The sequence below is a fragment of the Moschus berezovskii genome, chromosome 14 (genome assembly GCF_049115385.1).
Source record: "Moschus berezovskii isolate FMDL1 chromosome 14, NW_MosBer_1.0, whole genome shotgun sequence".
NCBI classification, from domain to species: domain Eukaryota; kingdom Metazoa; phylum Chordata; class Mammalia; order Artiodactyla; family Moschidae; genus Moschus; species Moschus berezovskii.
Window position 1 is genome coordinate 57,158,278 of NC_142473.1, and position 14,951 is coordinate 57,173,228.

At 38.3% G+C, this 14,951-nt stretch overlaps 1 protein-coding gene across 5 annotated transcripts in view; it reads right to left on the reverse strand.

The window, feature by feature from the left end:
• Window positions 1-14,951, reverse strand: part of C2CD3 (C2 domain containing 3 centriole elongation regulator) — a 127,104-nt gene that overhangs the window by 106,331 nt on the left and 5,822 nt on the right. For 4 of the 5 annotated variants that reach the window (XR_016039002.1, XM_088843184.1, XM_055423655.2 and 1 more), the window contains exons 3-5: window positions 13,083-13,240; window positions 3,860-4,083; window positions 3,034-3,281 (exon numbers count right to left, since the gene is read on the reverse strand). Coding sequence is in view for 3 of the 5 variants with exons in the window: in XM_088843184.1 (XP_088699310.1) it covers window positions 3,034-3,281; window positions 3,860-4,083; window positions 13,083-13,240 (630 nt within the window). In the remaining 2 variants the exon portion in view is untranslated. Of the gene's footprint in view, window positions 1-2,922; window positions 3,282-3,859; window positions 4,084-13,082; window positions 13,241-14,951 lie in introns of those variants that run through there. The other variant, XM_055423657.2, reaches the window with a different exon arrangement.

Sequence of the window (14,951 nt, forward strand, 5' to 3'; positions counted from 1 at the left end):
GAGTCAGACACGACTGAGTGACTGAACAATCCCAACCTCACTTGGTTTTTGTTAAGTTTATATGTGTAAGGCACCTGGCATAGTAGCTAGTAATAATGAACACTCAATAAATGGTAGTTGCTTAGCTGTTTTCTTAAGGCTAAATATCTTGTGGTGGTTCCTTCCCTAGTCTAGGTGATGGTTGTTCAGTTGGTCATGTCCAGCTCTTTGGGACCCTATGGACTGCAGCACACCAGGCTCCTTGTCCTTCACTATCTTCTGGAGTCTGCTCAAACTCATGTCCATTGCATTAGTGATGCCATCCAACTACCTCATCCTCATCATCCCCTTCTCCTCCTGCCCTCAATCTTTCCCAGTATCATGGTCTTTTCCAATGAATCAGCTCTTTGCATCAAGTAGCCAAACTATTGGAGCCTCAGCTTCAGTCCTTCCAGTGAATATTCCAGACTGATTTCCTTTAGGATGGACTGGTTTGATCTCCTTGTTACTCAAGGGACTCTCAACAGTCTTCTCCAGCACCACAGTTCAAAAGCATCCATTCTTCAGTGCTCAGCCTTCTTTATGTTCCAACTCTCACAACTGTACATGACTATTGGAAAAATCATAGCTTTGACTAGATAGACCTTTGTTGGCAAAGTAACATCTCTGCTAATTAATACTCTCTCTAGGTTTGTTACAGCTTTTCTTCCAAGGATCAAGTGTCTTTTAATTTCATGGCTGCAGTCACTGTCCACAGTGATTTTGGAGTCCAAAAAAATAAAGTCTCTCATTGTCCATTTTTTCCCCATCTATTTGCCATGAAGTGATAGGACCAGATGCCATGATCTTAGTTTTTTGAATGCTGAGTTTTAAGGCAGCTTTTTCACTCTCCTCTTTCACCTTCATCAAGAGGCTCCTTAGTTCCTCTTTGCTTTCTGCCATTAGGATGGTTTCATCTTCATATCTGAAGTTATTGATATTTCTCCCAGCAATCTTGATTCCAGCTTGTGCTTCATCCAGCCCAGCGTTTCTCATGATTTACTCTGCATATAAGTTAAATAAGCAGGGTGACAAGATACAGCCTTGATGCACTCCTTTCCCAATTTGGAAACAGTCTGCTGTTCCATGTCCTGTTCTAACTGTTGCTTCTTGACCTGCACACAGATTTCTCAGGAGGCAGGTAAGGTGGTCTGGTATTCCCATCTCTTTCAGAATTTTCCACAGTTTGTTGTGATCCACACAGTCAAAGGCTTTGGCATAGTCAATAAAGCAGTAATAGATGTTTTTCCGGAACTCTCTCACTTTTTCGATGATCCAACGGATGTTGGCAATTTGATCTCTGGCTTCTCTGCCTTTTCTAAATCCAGCTTGTACATCTGGAAGTTCTTGGTTCACGTATTGCTAAAGCTTAGCTTGAAGGATTTTGAGCCTTACCTTGCTAGCATGTGAAATGAGTACTCTAGATACTCTCCTTAGAAAGAACTCATCTTCTATAGATCTTTAATATTAACTTCTTAAAGGGGCCTTCCTTTGCCAAGATATATAAAACAGCATTCCCTCTTTTTCCCTGCTTCATTTTTTCCCCACTGGAATTATCACCATCTAACACTACATACTTACCTAGTTTATCATCTGTTCCATCTAGAATAGAAGATCCATAGGGTAAGATTTTGGGCCTTAAAAAAAAATAAATTGCTGTATTCCTCACACCTAGAAGCATGTCAGACATTTGATAAGAGCTGAATAAATAACTGCTTAATGAAAGCCTGGTTCTCAAAGTCTGGTTCCCAGGTCTATACAAAATATTCCAGGTGTTTGATGACAAGTGCTGAGTATAGTGGGACAATTTTCTTTGTTAGTATGGCCCAGGGTTGCATTAAAGTATAAAATATTATAATCAGGGTATATTTTTAAAAATAGGGGATCACAGACACTTTAGTTGAAAAATATGAACACAGTGCTTTTCTTCATTTAAAAAAATCCTAATTAATGCAGTTTTAATTTAAAAGACTTTTCTACTAATGTCACAGATATTCTACTTTGGAAATTTTACTTGTGAGGATGGCAACAAATTCATGTCATGGTGTTGATGTCACAGAGATACATGGTTGACCATTACTGTGCAACACAAGGTACCAAAATTGCCTTTATAATACCACTCTCCAACATGAGGTCAGTTCAGTTCAGTTCAGTCACTCAGTCGTGTCTGACTCTCTGCGACCCCATGAATCACAGCACGCCAGGCCTCCCTGTCCATCACCAACTCCCGGAGTTCACTCAAACTCATATCCATCGAGTCGGTGATGCCATCCAGTCAACTCATTCTCTGTTGTCCCATTCTCCTCCTGCCCCCAAATCCCTCCCAGCATCATAGTCTTTTCCAATGAGTCAACTCTTTGCATGAGGTGGCCAAAGTATTGGAGCTTCAGTTTTAGCATCAGTCCTTCCAATGAACACCAAGGACTGATCTCCTTTAGTATGGACTGGTTGGATCTCCTTGAGGTAATCCAATCCAATTGTTATTTTCTTTAAAAATTTCAGTCTAAGTTCTTACACAGGTAAACTGACTCCTTTCTATTTCTGTTTGGCTGTCAGTCATATTTAACTCCCAAGCTTAAGATTAGCAGTTTTTGTTCAATGAATGTTCCCAGTGAAACCAACAATTTTCAGAATATGAAACAGATTTAGTACTAGTCTCTGCACAATGCTATAAGTAAATTCTGATGAGACAAAATTCTTATTCCCTTTGAATCATCTGGGAAAAAACAATGCCTAATATTTTTCTGTGATAAAAACTTTCTTTGCATACTCAGGTTCACTTTAAATGGCCTTCTCTAAACTTAAAATTATAAGCACCCAATAATTATTTAGAAGTAATTCAGTGGTTTAATAGAGCTGCCCTTCAATGGTTAAGAGATTCTGGACTCCAGTAAAATTACTCACTTTTATTTGCCTATTTAGTTCAAGCAGAAGTCTTCCTTCTCTTTGTACATCGCTTAGTGAGCAGAGTCCCCATAAATATAGCTTAGTCTCAGTTCACAAATACATTCATACCTGAAAGAAGGTCCTTGGTAGGGAGGTTGTTTGAAGAAAGAATGCATGAGTCACTGTGACTCTTGGCAACTGTGCTAATTTGAGGCTGGAATTCAGAACTGTTGAGAAGGGACATCTGCTTCCGTGGGGCTTTGCTTTTCACAGTCACAGACTCTAAACTCTGTCCTAAATTAAGATGGTGCTGGAGTCCACAGAAAGAGTCCTTTATTGTATCAGAGTTCTCTGCAAAGTACAAGTGGTCTTTCCCCCTGTTTTAAAATAAAGGAGAACTTCAGCACTATATTAACCTTATGGTAACATTATACTTTGTCAGAGACAGAAAGTGGATCAGTGGCGTATAGCACTGTAGCTCAGACTTTGTAAATCTGTTTTCATCTCCCAAATGAAATAAATAATAGATGTTTCACCTATGGTATGGCTGTGGCTAAAGTGAGACAATGAAACAAAAAGCTCAGTGCTGAGCCTGACACAAAGCAAATACCTGACAACTATTTAAAATAAAAATCTATCTTTCTTCTTTCATTTCCTTTCACAAAACACGGCCTTTTTCTCTTTCCCTTCACTGTACATCTATCATAGCATCTCTATATGACTGAGACACACTTATTTATCTGTGTATTGGCCTCCTCACTAGATTATGAGTCATCTTCAAAACAGGAATTGCCTTATTAATTTCTATGCTCACACCAGGAAACAGTGAGTACTTAATACTTATTTGGTGAAATGACTACCTTTAGTCTTTTAAGCAACCACAAATCAAAGACAAAAATTATGCATTCAGTGGAAGTTAGCTGACAGACTGATTGGTATTAGGCGTGGTAATTACCTTGGCGGGGTTGACCTACTGCTATCAGCTGCTAAATCTTTTCCATCAATTTTGGTAGTAGGGATCCTATGAAGACTTGATGGAACCAGAAATTGAGTATTGCTTGCTTCGGAACATTCTCTGAATCCCTGCTCAGATAAAAGCACATTTTCTGTCATGTTAGTGGTAGGAAGAGGATTGTAGCTGTTATAAGTTTCTGACAAAGGCTCCAGGGCAAGTGAGACCTGAAAGAGACATGCAATGTATTAGAAGTTTTATTTTTTAGCACTGATTAATTTTTAAACTGTTTAATATAAACTAATGACCCCCATTTCTTATAGGATCAAGTTCAAATTCCTGCCTACATCAGAAGCCTCATCTCTCACTGTGCTCTCCTTCCCCATTTCTCTCTCCTAGATTTACTAATCACTTTTGAGTTTTCTAAATTTACCTTATATTTCATTCCTTTATGCCTGTATATGCAGATTTCCTCCAGTATTACTTCCTCTTTGAAAACTTTCTTGTGTCTAGGCAGAGATGTTATGGCCACTCCGTTTTCCATTTTTTTACTTACTCTGTATCTATCCATTCATATAACCACCATTTATTGAGTACTATGAGAGGCCAGAAACTGTTACATTCCTCACATACAGAAGCTGATGTGATGATATAATTCTGTCAGGAAAGTTTATTATCCTAATTTGAAGATTAAAAAAAAGCAGATGCTTAAAGGAGCTATTTGTACGTTCAGTTTATTTGTTATCCTAATTAGATTATGAATTTCTCGAAGGCATGGACTGTCCTATTCATTTTTCTGTAGACTAATCAGCGTAAGCACACACATGCATAATAATGACAAATAAAAAAACAACTTGTTGCATCCTTACTGCTAGTTATTTGAGCAAAATAAGGCCCTAGTTCTATGCTGGGGAGGAGGCAGGGTGAAGAGGGAGGAACAGTAAGATGTAAAGTTTTAGTTTTCTTGAAGTTTTCTTTATTATCTCACTCCACTGAGTTCAGGCACTCTACTGAAAAACTCTCCAGTTCTCTGAAAAGCTAAACAAAGTCTAATGGGGGAGTAAAAAGTAAAACAGAGCCTGAAGCAAAACTTTAGAGAAGAAACTGAAGAAAAGAAGAGCAATGTTGAAAGTTAGGCTACAGTGACATAGAAAGGAATTGTTAAAGGAGTCGAAGAGCGTTACATAATGATAAACGGCCTAAGGCAAAAATGAAAGGTTGCAGTTAAACATTTTAAGAAGTCAATGGAGTAATTTGTGTGGAGAAATTGTCAAGGCAGAGACTCAATAAACACATCTGGATCTTGAAGGGAACTTTGTTCATGAACCAGGTAGCACAAAGTCCTTTAAATCTATTCATCAAGATTTTCTACAAATGACCAGAATGCAGTGGGATAAATACTTCGTGCAGTCACTGCTCTAAGAGGATCACATAAAATCCCGGCTGCCCAAATGTGTCAAAAAATTGTCTCCTACCATTCATCACTTGCCAGAAGACTGCCACTGTATTCTAAAAGCAAAGGAGACACTGAAAATAAAGATGGAGTCCCTGGCGTTAACAATGACCTACTGGCTGGTCATAATTTTGCTTTTTCCTTAAAAAATTTGAACTAGTTACAAAACAACTCAAAGGTCTCTATTACCAGTGAGGGGGAAAAAAAATCAAGTCCAAGCTGCCACACCTACTTTACAATGAAAATACAGGTGCTGGTCTTACTCCTTTATACAATTAACAAGTATTTTTTGAGATCAGTTCAGTGCCAAGTTCTGTGCTACTTGCCTGGGGCAAAGAGATAATAAAACATGGAATCTGACCCACAGGATCAGAGTATCCTGTGAAAGTGAAAGGGTTAGCTGCTCAGTAGTGTCCAACTCTTTGCAACCCCATGGACTACAGCCCACCAGGCTCCTCTGTCCATGGAATTCTCCAGGCAAGGATACTGGAGTGGGCTGCCATTACATTTTCCAGGGGATCTTTCCGACTCAGGGATTGAACCTGGGTCTCCTGCATTGCAACCAGATTCTTTACCATCTGAACCACCAGGGAAGCCATCTTGTAGGGAAATTTAATAAGAAGTAATTTTAATATAAAATGATGAGTTTTAAGAATAAGTAGGTGTACTGGGTACAGTACAGTGTACTGCAGGAACACGAAAGAGGGGTCTAGGCTTGGGCAAGAGGTGAGGAAGAAGGGCCAGAGATGGCTTCCAGGACTGAAAAATAAATACTCGAGTTCAGAACCTTAAATGAGTGAGCAATAAAGTTGAGTGGGAACTGAGGTAAAACATTCCAGGCAGAGAAAAAAGCATGAGTCAAGTTTTGCAGGTGTAAAACAGAATACTGTTCCAGCGATTCCTACCAGTCCAAGCGATCTCCACTCCTAACCCCTGTTTCCATACAGTGTACCCAATACACCCCGGTGTTCATCTCGCAGATCCTAGTTCCAGTCCACAGCAGTCATGCTCTGTCCCAATCAAAGTTCACCCTGGTGCTCTTTCCTTTGACAACCCCTTCACTGAGCCCCGCAGAGTTTCTATTGGATACGAACTACCTTATCACTTTACACTTTAACTGAACATCTCTTTCTTAAAGTGTCCTCATTTCCCCCAAAGTTTCTCTAAAGGAAACTACTTCTTTTACTAGCTAGGATAAGGGAGGTTGACTTATTCCTTTATGGTGCCATTGTCAGACCATCATTCTACTGCCCAAATATATCACATCTTTTCTAAATTCCATGCCATCCACAAATACCTTGAATATACCACATGATTCACACATCTGTAATATCCTTAAGAACAAAAATCAGTGTTCTCTCAATGACTCAATGCTCTCTTTAGAACTAAACTGCCCATAGTTATCTTCTACATTTACAACATCTATCAGTATTGAAGAGAGCAAACTAGTATATCTATTTTTCAGACTTATGCTGGTCAATAAAGCATTTGTTAAGATTTAAAAATTATTTAACAGTGATTAAAAAAAACAGATTTTAGGTAAAAATTTGAATTTCTGGCTTCTCTTGAAATATCAGAGAAGTTCCAACAATCCTGGGTCCCCATTTTAATGTGGCAAAAATTAGCTGGAGTAGATTTCCCAGGCAAGAATACTAGAGTGGGTTGCCATTTCCTTCTCCAGGGGATCTTCCTGACCCAGGGATAGAACCAGTGTCTCCTGCATTGGTAGGTGGATTCTTTACTGCTGAGCCAACAAGGAAGGACAAAACTATGTTTAGACGCAAGTGACCACCACCATATATCTAAGATATGGAACACTTGCATCACCCCTAAAATACTCCCTTTGTATTCACACCTTCTCACCTTTAAACTCTGATAAAATACAATACTCATTTATGATCAAATCATCAGAAAACTTGGACTTTCTCAATGATAAAGGGCATCTATGAAAAACTTGCATCTAACATATTTAATAGTGAAAGGACCAAATGCTTTTCTCCCATGAACAAGAACAAGGCAAAGATATTGCCCTTTTTTATCTCAGGCAAATGGATAAAAATTGTGTAATATGCATTCAGTGGAACACAACTCTGTAAAAGAGAAGTACCAATACATAAAATACGGATGATTCTCCAACCTGGCTTATTCTAGTTAATATCTCCTTTTCCCCCTATTAACATTTTAAGAAATGCTAATCCCTCCTGCTGAGGAGCCAATCTTATACATCTAAGATATTCTTTTGCAAATTCATTTTTGTATTTCGGTCAGTTCAGTTCAGTTCAGTTCAGTCGCTCAGTCGTGTCCGACTCTCCGCGACCCCATGAATCACAGCACGCCAGGCCTCCCTGTCCATCACCAACTCCCGGAGTACACTCAACCTCATGTCCACAGAGTTGGTGATGCCATTCAGCCATCTCATTCTCCGTTGTCCCCTTCTCCTCCCGCCCCCAACCTTTCCCAGCATCAGAGTCTTTTCCAGTGAGTCAACTCGTCGCATGAGGTGGCCAAAGTATTGCAGTTTCAGCTTTAGCATCAGTCCCTCCAATGAACACCCAGGATTGATCTCCTTTAGAATGGACTGGTTGGATCTCCTTGCAGTATAAGGGACTCTTAAGAGTCTTCTCCAACACCACAGTTCAGTCGCGTCCAATTCTTTGTGACCCGATGACTGCAGCACGCCAGACTTCCCTGTCCATCACCAACTCCTGGAGCTTGCTCAAACTCATGTCTATTGAGTCAGTGATGCCATCCAACCATCTCATCCTCTGTCATCCCCTTCTCCTCCTGCCCTCAATCCTTTGCAGCATCAGGGTCGTTTCCAATGAGTCAGCTCTTCACATCAGGTGGCCAAAGTATTGTAGCTTCAGCTTCAGCATCATTCTTTCCAATGAACATTCAGGGCTGAATTCCTTTAGGATTGACTGGTTTGAGCTCCATGATGTCCAGGGGACTCTCAAGAGTCTTCTCCAACACCACAGTTCGAAAGTATCCATTCTTCAGTGTTCAGACTTATTTACTGTCCAGCTCTCACAGCTATACATGACTACTGGAAAAACTATAGCTTTGACTATACAGACCTTTGTAGGCGAAGTAATGTCTCTGCTTTTTAATATGATGTCTAGATTTGTCATTGCTTTTCTTCCAAGGAGCAAGCTACATGGCTACAATCACCATCTGCAGTAATTTTGGAGCCCAAGAAAATAGTCTGTCACTATTTCCGTTGTTTCCTATTTACCATGAAGTGATGGGACTGGATGCCATGATCTTAGTTTTTTCAATGTTGAGTTTTAAGTCAGCCTTTTCACTCTCCTCTTTCACCTTCATCAAGAGGCTCTTTAATTCCTCTTCGCTTTCTGCCATTCAGTTCAGTTCAGTTCGGTCGCTCAGTCGTGTCCGACTCTCTGTGACCCCATGAATCACAGCACGCCAGGCCTCCCTGTCCATCACCAACTCCCGGAGTTCACTCAAACTCATGTCCATCGAGTCGGTGATGCCATCCAGCCATCTCATTCTCTGTCGTCCCCGTCTCCTCCCGCCCCCAACCTTTCCCAGCATCAGACTCTTTTCCAGTGAGTCAACTCGTCGCATGAGGTGGACAAAGTATTACAGTTTCAGCTTTAGCATCAGTCCTTCCAATGAACACCCAGGATTGATCTCCTTTAGAATGGACTGATTGGATCTCCTTGCAGTCCAAGGGACTCTCAAGAGTCTTCTCCAGCACCACAGTTCAAAAGCATCAATTCTTCGGCGATCAGCTTTCTTCACAGTCCAACTCTCACATCCATACATGACCACGGGAAAAACCATAGCCTTGACTAGACGGACCTTGATTAGCGTGGTATTATCTGCATATCTAAGGTTATTGATAATTCTCCCAGCAATCTTGATTCCAGCTTGCGCTTCATCCAGCCCAGCATTTTGCATGATGTACTCTTCAAGTTACGTTAAATAAGCAGGGTAACAATATACAGCCTTGATGTACTCCTTTCCCAATTTGGAACCAGTCCATTGTTCCATATCTGGTTCTAATTGCTGTTTCTTGACCTACATACAGGTTTTGCAGGAGGCAGTAAGGTGGTCTGGTATTCCCATCTCTTTAAGAATTTTCCACAGTTTGTTGTGATCTACATAGTCAAAGGCTTTACAGTAGTCAATGAAGCAGAAGTAGATGTTTTTCTGGAATTTTCTAGCTTTTTGTGTGATCCAATGGATGTTGGCAATTTGATCTCTGGTTCCTCTGCCTTTTCTAAATCCAGCTTGTATATCTGGATTTTCTAAGTTCACATACTGTTGAAGCCTAGCTTGAAGGATTTTGAACATTACTTTGCTAGTGTGTGAGATGAGTGCAACTGTATGTTTGAACATTCTCTGAAACTGCCTTTGGGAGTGGAATGAAAACTGACCTTTTCCAGATAATTAACCTTGCTCAATTATCCTCTTTTATTTTCAGTATCTTTCTTCACTTGCTTTTCTCTTGGCCTACAAATCAGGTCTCTTACTCTCTACAAAGGGTCAGCAAACTCATTCTGTAAAGGGGCAGAGGGTAAATATTGTATTGAACAATCTTTTTTAAAACAATCTTTTTTAAAATGTCCCTTTAAAAATATACAAAAACTTTCAGTTAGAAAGCCAGATTCAGACCACTAGGCAAAGTGTGCCAATTCCTCTTCTAAAGTATCAACAAATTTCTCAATTCTACCACCCACTATCAATCTTTTCCTCTACAATTCAAGTAATTTTATATGTGCCTCTCATATGCCTGAGCACCATGTTAAGTGCTTCCATATTTTTTTTCATATCACTTAGTCCCTGCAACAAGGTTATAAGGTAAAAGTTATTATCTTCATTTTACAAAATAGGATACCGAAACTCAGAGAGTACAAGTGAACACCAACCAATTTTTCCATGTCCAAGTCTGGTGCTATATCCATTAGGTTACACTGCCTCTCTATGCATTTACTTACTCCATAATCTTTCAAAATCTGACCTCTGTCTCCAAGACTCTATAAAAACAATTCTCCAACAAATCCAATGATATTTAAATAAAAAACATTTAGAATTATTTTATCAGCTGACATTCAAATAAGGGGAAAAAATGAGCCAACACCTTAGAAAACAGTCCAGCAGTTCCTCAAAGTTTAAATAGCTACCACATGATCACAATTCTACACCAAGGTATATACAGAGGAATTGAAAGAATGTGTTCACAAAAAACCTGTATGCAAATGTTCATAGCAGCATTATTCATAAAAGTCAGAAAGTTGAAACAATCCAAATGACCATCAACTGAAGAATGGATAAACAACTTGTGATATATCCATAAAATAGAATATTATTTAGCTACAATGAGGAATAAAGTACTGGTTCATGCTACAATATGGATGAACCTTTAAAACATTATATTAAGTCAAAGAAGCCAGGTACAAAAAGCCACATATTACATCATTTACACGAAATACTCAGAATAGGTAATTTATGAAGACAAAAAGTAGATCAGTGATTGCCAGGAGATGGAGAAAGTAAAAAGGGGAAAGACTACTAATGGGTATCTTGTTTCTTTCTGGGGTGATAAAAATGTTCTGGAATTAGATAATCATGATGGTTGCACATTCTTATGAATATACTAAAAATTACAGAATTGTAAGAGGGTGAATTTTATGGCATATGAATTGTATCTAATTTTTTTAAATAGGAAAAGAGGACTTCCCTGGTGGTCCAGTGGTTGTGAGTCTACCTGCCAATGCAGGAAATACAGATTCAATTTCTGGTCTAAGAAGATTCTACATGCCACAGGGCAACTGGATCTGTGCACAACTACCAAGCCAGTGGTCTAAAGCCCCTGACCCACAACTACTGAGCTCAACTGCTGCAACTACTAAAGCCCGTGTACCAAAAGCCTACTTCAACAAGAGAAGTTCTCTTCAACAAGAGAAGCCGCCACATCGTGAGAAGCATGTGGACCACAACTAGAGAGCAGCCCCCGCTCGCTGCAACGAGAGAAAGCCTGTGTGCAGCAGGGAAGACCCAGCACACTCAAAAATAAATGAATAAATTTTTTTAAAAATAGGAAAAGAACCCACCTAGAATTCTACATTTCAACTGTTTTTACTTCCCCTTGTTTTTTTCCCCACTAGTCACTAATTATACGCATATAAGTGAGCACACTTTCAATTCTGTTATCAATCTAAAATAATTTTTCCATGTTGCTACACAATCATAACTACATAATTTTATCTTTTATGGAAACAAAATATTCCACTAATAGACTTTGGTTTTAATACCGTCTAATGAAATTGTTTGAGTTTTCTCAATATTAGACGTGCATTTCCATAACCAGTCCTAAGCGTATCACTTTCCTCTATTTTTATGGCATTTCCTTAATATAAGTCCCCAGCAGTAGAATTATTCAGGTAAGTGATATATGATCACTTTTATGGCTCTTGAAACACAATGCCAAACTGTTTTTGCTGGTCTGATGCAATTTTGTACCACATGAGAAAAGCAGGAGTAATCCAGTCTCATTTTACCACAAAGTTACCACTATAAGGTGTCACTATCTTTAAATTATATTATAAATAAAAATATGATAAAGAGTATAGAAAATGCTAAGTTATTTCACTTGCATGCATGCAAAATTAGTTTCTTCAGTCGTGTCTAACTCTTTGTGATCTTACAAACTGTAGCCCGCCAGGCTCCTCTGTCCATGGGATTCTCCAGACAAGGATACTAGAGTGGCTTGCCATGCCCTCCCTCTTGAGGAATCTTCCTGACCCAGGGATCGAACCTGAGTCTTCTGAGACTCCTTCATTGTAGGCGGATTCTTTACCACTGAGCAACCAGGGAAGCCCAAGTTCTTTCACTTTCACTTTCTGGACTTTATTCTCTTCCTTTGACACAATTATGTGCTTGTGGTTTTATAACAAGTTCTTACATCTGGTAATGTTATATGTTCTTTCTTCATCTTTTTTGAACTGCTTTCTTAAATATCTGCTTAAATTTCTATACATATTTTAGAATATATTTGACAAAGTATTAAACTCACCAAATTTCTCAAAGATTTGAATATTCAGAGTTCTCCAGGAAGAACTCCCAGAGTCTCCCTCAGAAAGGGACCCTTCTATGTTCTTTCCCACTATCCAGTACATACATTTACTATATATGTATCACACTGTATTCTAGTTGTTACTCTCTTCTATTTCATCCTACCTGACTTTGGAAAACTAATTGAAAGGACGATCTCTTATCTCCGTATCCTAAGTTAATGGCACATAACAGAGTATCAAAAAAATGTAGGCTGAATCAATGAATGAACATCAAAGATACCACTTAAATGAGTCAAACAAGCTATTACTACCTTAGAAGCTGTGGGAAAAACAAAGAAAGTAGAAAATACTGTCATGTTTCTCAAGGAATCTATGAACTAAAAGGAAAGGAAATTAAAAGGAAACTACAGATACATGATTTTGGAGACTATGGACGATTATAACCGAACAATGATTATGTAATTCATGTTATAAAATTAAGAAAGAGCACAGAGAAGAATGAGTGCAGTAGGAGCTGTGAAGGATTTTTGGAACTTGAGATGGGCAGCAAAGAACTAAAAGGATATGGATAAGTGGGAAATAAGTACAAAACAGTCATTGGGTAAGAAAAAAGGCATGGAGTGGGTATTTGCATGGTATTTGGGAGTCACATAACTTCCCATTCTACAGACTCAAATATTTGTGCCCCTAAAGTTTTACTCTATGTAGCAGAGAATTATGATATTTTTACCTGGAGTTCTCCAAGTTTCTTAGATGTTGGCGAAACAATGGTAAAAAATCCATCGATGTGATGTGTTGGAGAAAGCTGGGCTAGTCCACTGATCTGAACTCTACCAATTGGAAGATGTTCAAGTTTGGTGATTACTTCCAGCACCAGCACAGCCATATCTAATCAGAAACAATTACAACATCAGCAGACATTTTTCATTTACTTTTTTTTTTTTTTGGAAGTGGGCAGAGGAGTACACATTACCAAATGTTTTTACTTAAAAAAAAAAAAATCACTTTATTTTCAAATAAACTATATATTACCATATCATTCAGGGGGTGGGAAAGAGTGAACCCAAGATCAAAAAAACAAAGTTTTAGAGAAAAGTAATGACAAATATCTCAAATGGAGGGAAAAAACTACACAAAAATAAATAGCATATCAACTATTTGATAAGGAAAATACCTTTTAAGAGAGTGCTGTTTGTTTTTTATTTTACATATTTGGAAAGGATTCAGGCTTTAGTTTTGAAATAAAAAAGTAACAATTCTCAGTTTTTAAATTTTCACCATATCTAGTTTTGAACTGGACAAAGAGCTTCTCTTATATAGATGCAGCAGCTAGCTGGTCCCTGCTTCTCAGGAGTATTTTATTACTTCAGTTCAGTTCAGTCGCTCAGTCGTGTCCGACTCTCCGCGACTCCATGAATCACAGCACGCCAGGCCTCCCTGTCCATCTCCTCAATAATATCTGGAGGACTTAAATGCTGAGAGCACTAAGAACCAAAAGAAACGGAAATAAACTCCTTAACTGGATTCTTCAATTGGTTGCTTTGACTTAATACCTTCATGGTCCCAATTTATAGGAGGAGAAATACAGTGCATGCATATGCAATTTAAGATTATTTCAGAACAGTGTAACTTCTGAACATTTTCTTACCAAAGTTGAGAAAATGATTTATTTTCACCATCTGTTGAGTGCTGTAGTGAAAAGAGCACTGGATTACAATTACAAGATCTAAGATTGTGTTGTGGCTCTGATATTCACAGTCTATTGCTGTGAAAGCCACAGCTGTCTATAAAATAGGCATCACAATACCTATATCATTGCTGTGAGGAATGGTAGTATTGTAAATAAAACACATAGCACAGAATCCTTTTATATGACGATTGCTTAATGGCTGTTACATGACTTTAGGCAAATTACTTAACATATCACAGTCCCTGACTTATCTAATCATGTAAGTTACCTGGAAATTCTATGAACTAATAGGTGTAAAAGTGCTTTGTAGAGTATAAAATAATGTGCATGTATAGAATATGAGAAATGTATCAACATTTATGTCTCATTAATTTTCTTAATCAGATATCTATGGGTATCTTTTAAAAGCTCTTATCACTTTCTACTTAATATCATAACTAAACTTCTCTGTGAATTTAGTTAGAATTAGATACCAGTTGGATTAAATCTTTTGATTCATTTTTGTAATCTCCACAGCACCTAAGCACAATGTCTGATGCACGCTAAGTATTCTATACCTATTTTTTGAATAACTGAATTTTTTTCTTTATATTTTGATGTCTTCAAAATTTTCTTCTGGAAAGAATGTAAACTTAAGCAAAAGTTAATCTTTAACTCACCTCTGGCTCTCTTGTATTCTTAGCCCAACAATACTTGCATGATAAATGCTTTTTACTGACTTGAATTGATCTGATAAGTCCACCATCTAAAATATTTACATGAAACTTTGACTTGAATAAAGAAATAACACAGTATATTCAGAACGCCTGCCTTGAACAGAAATGAAATTTTGGCTCTTGGTTCCCAGTAGAGGGATCCTCCCTTCTCTGAAAACCTGTATTAACTCACCAAAACACTCAACTGGTATTT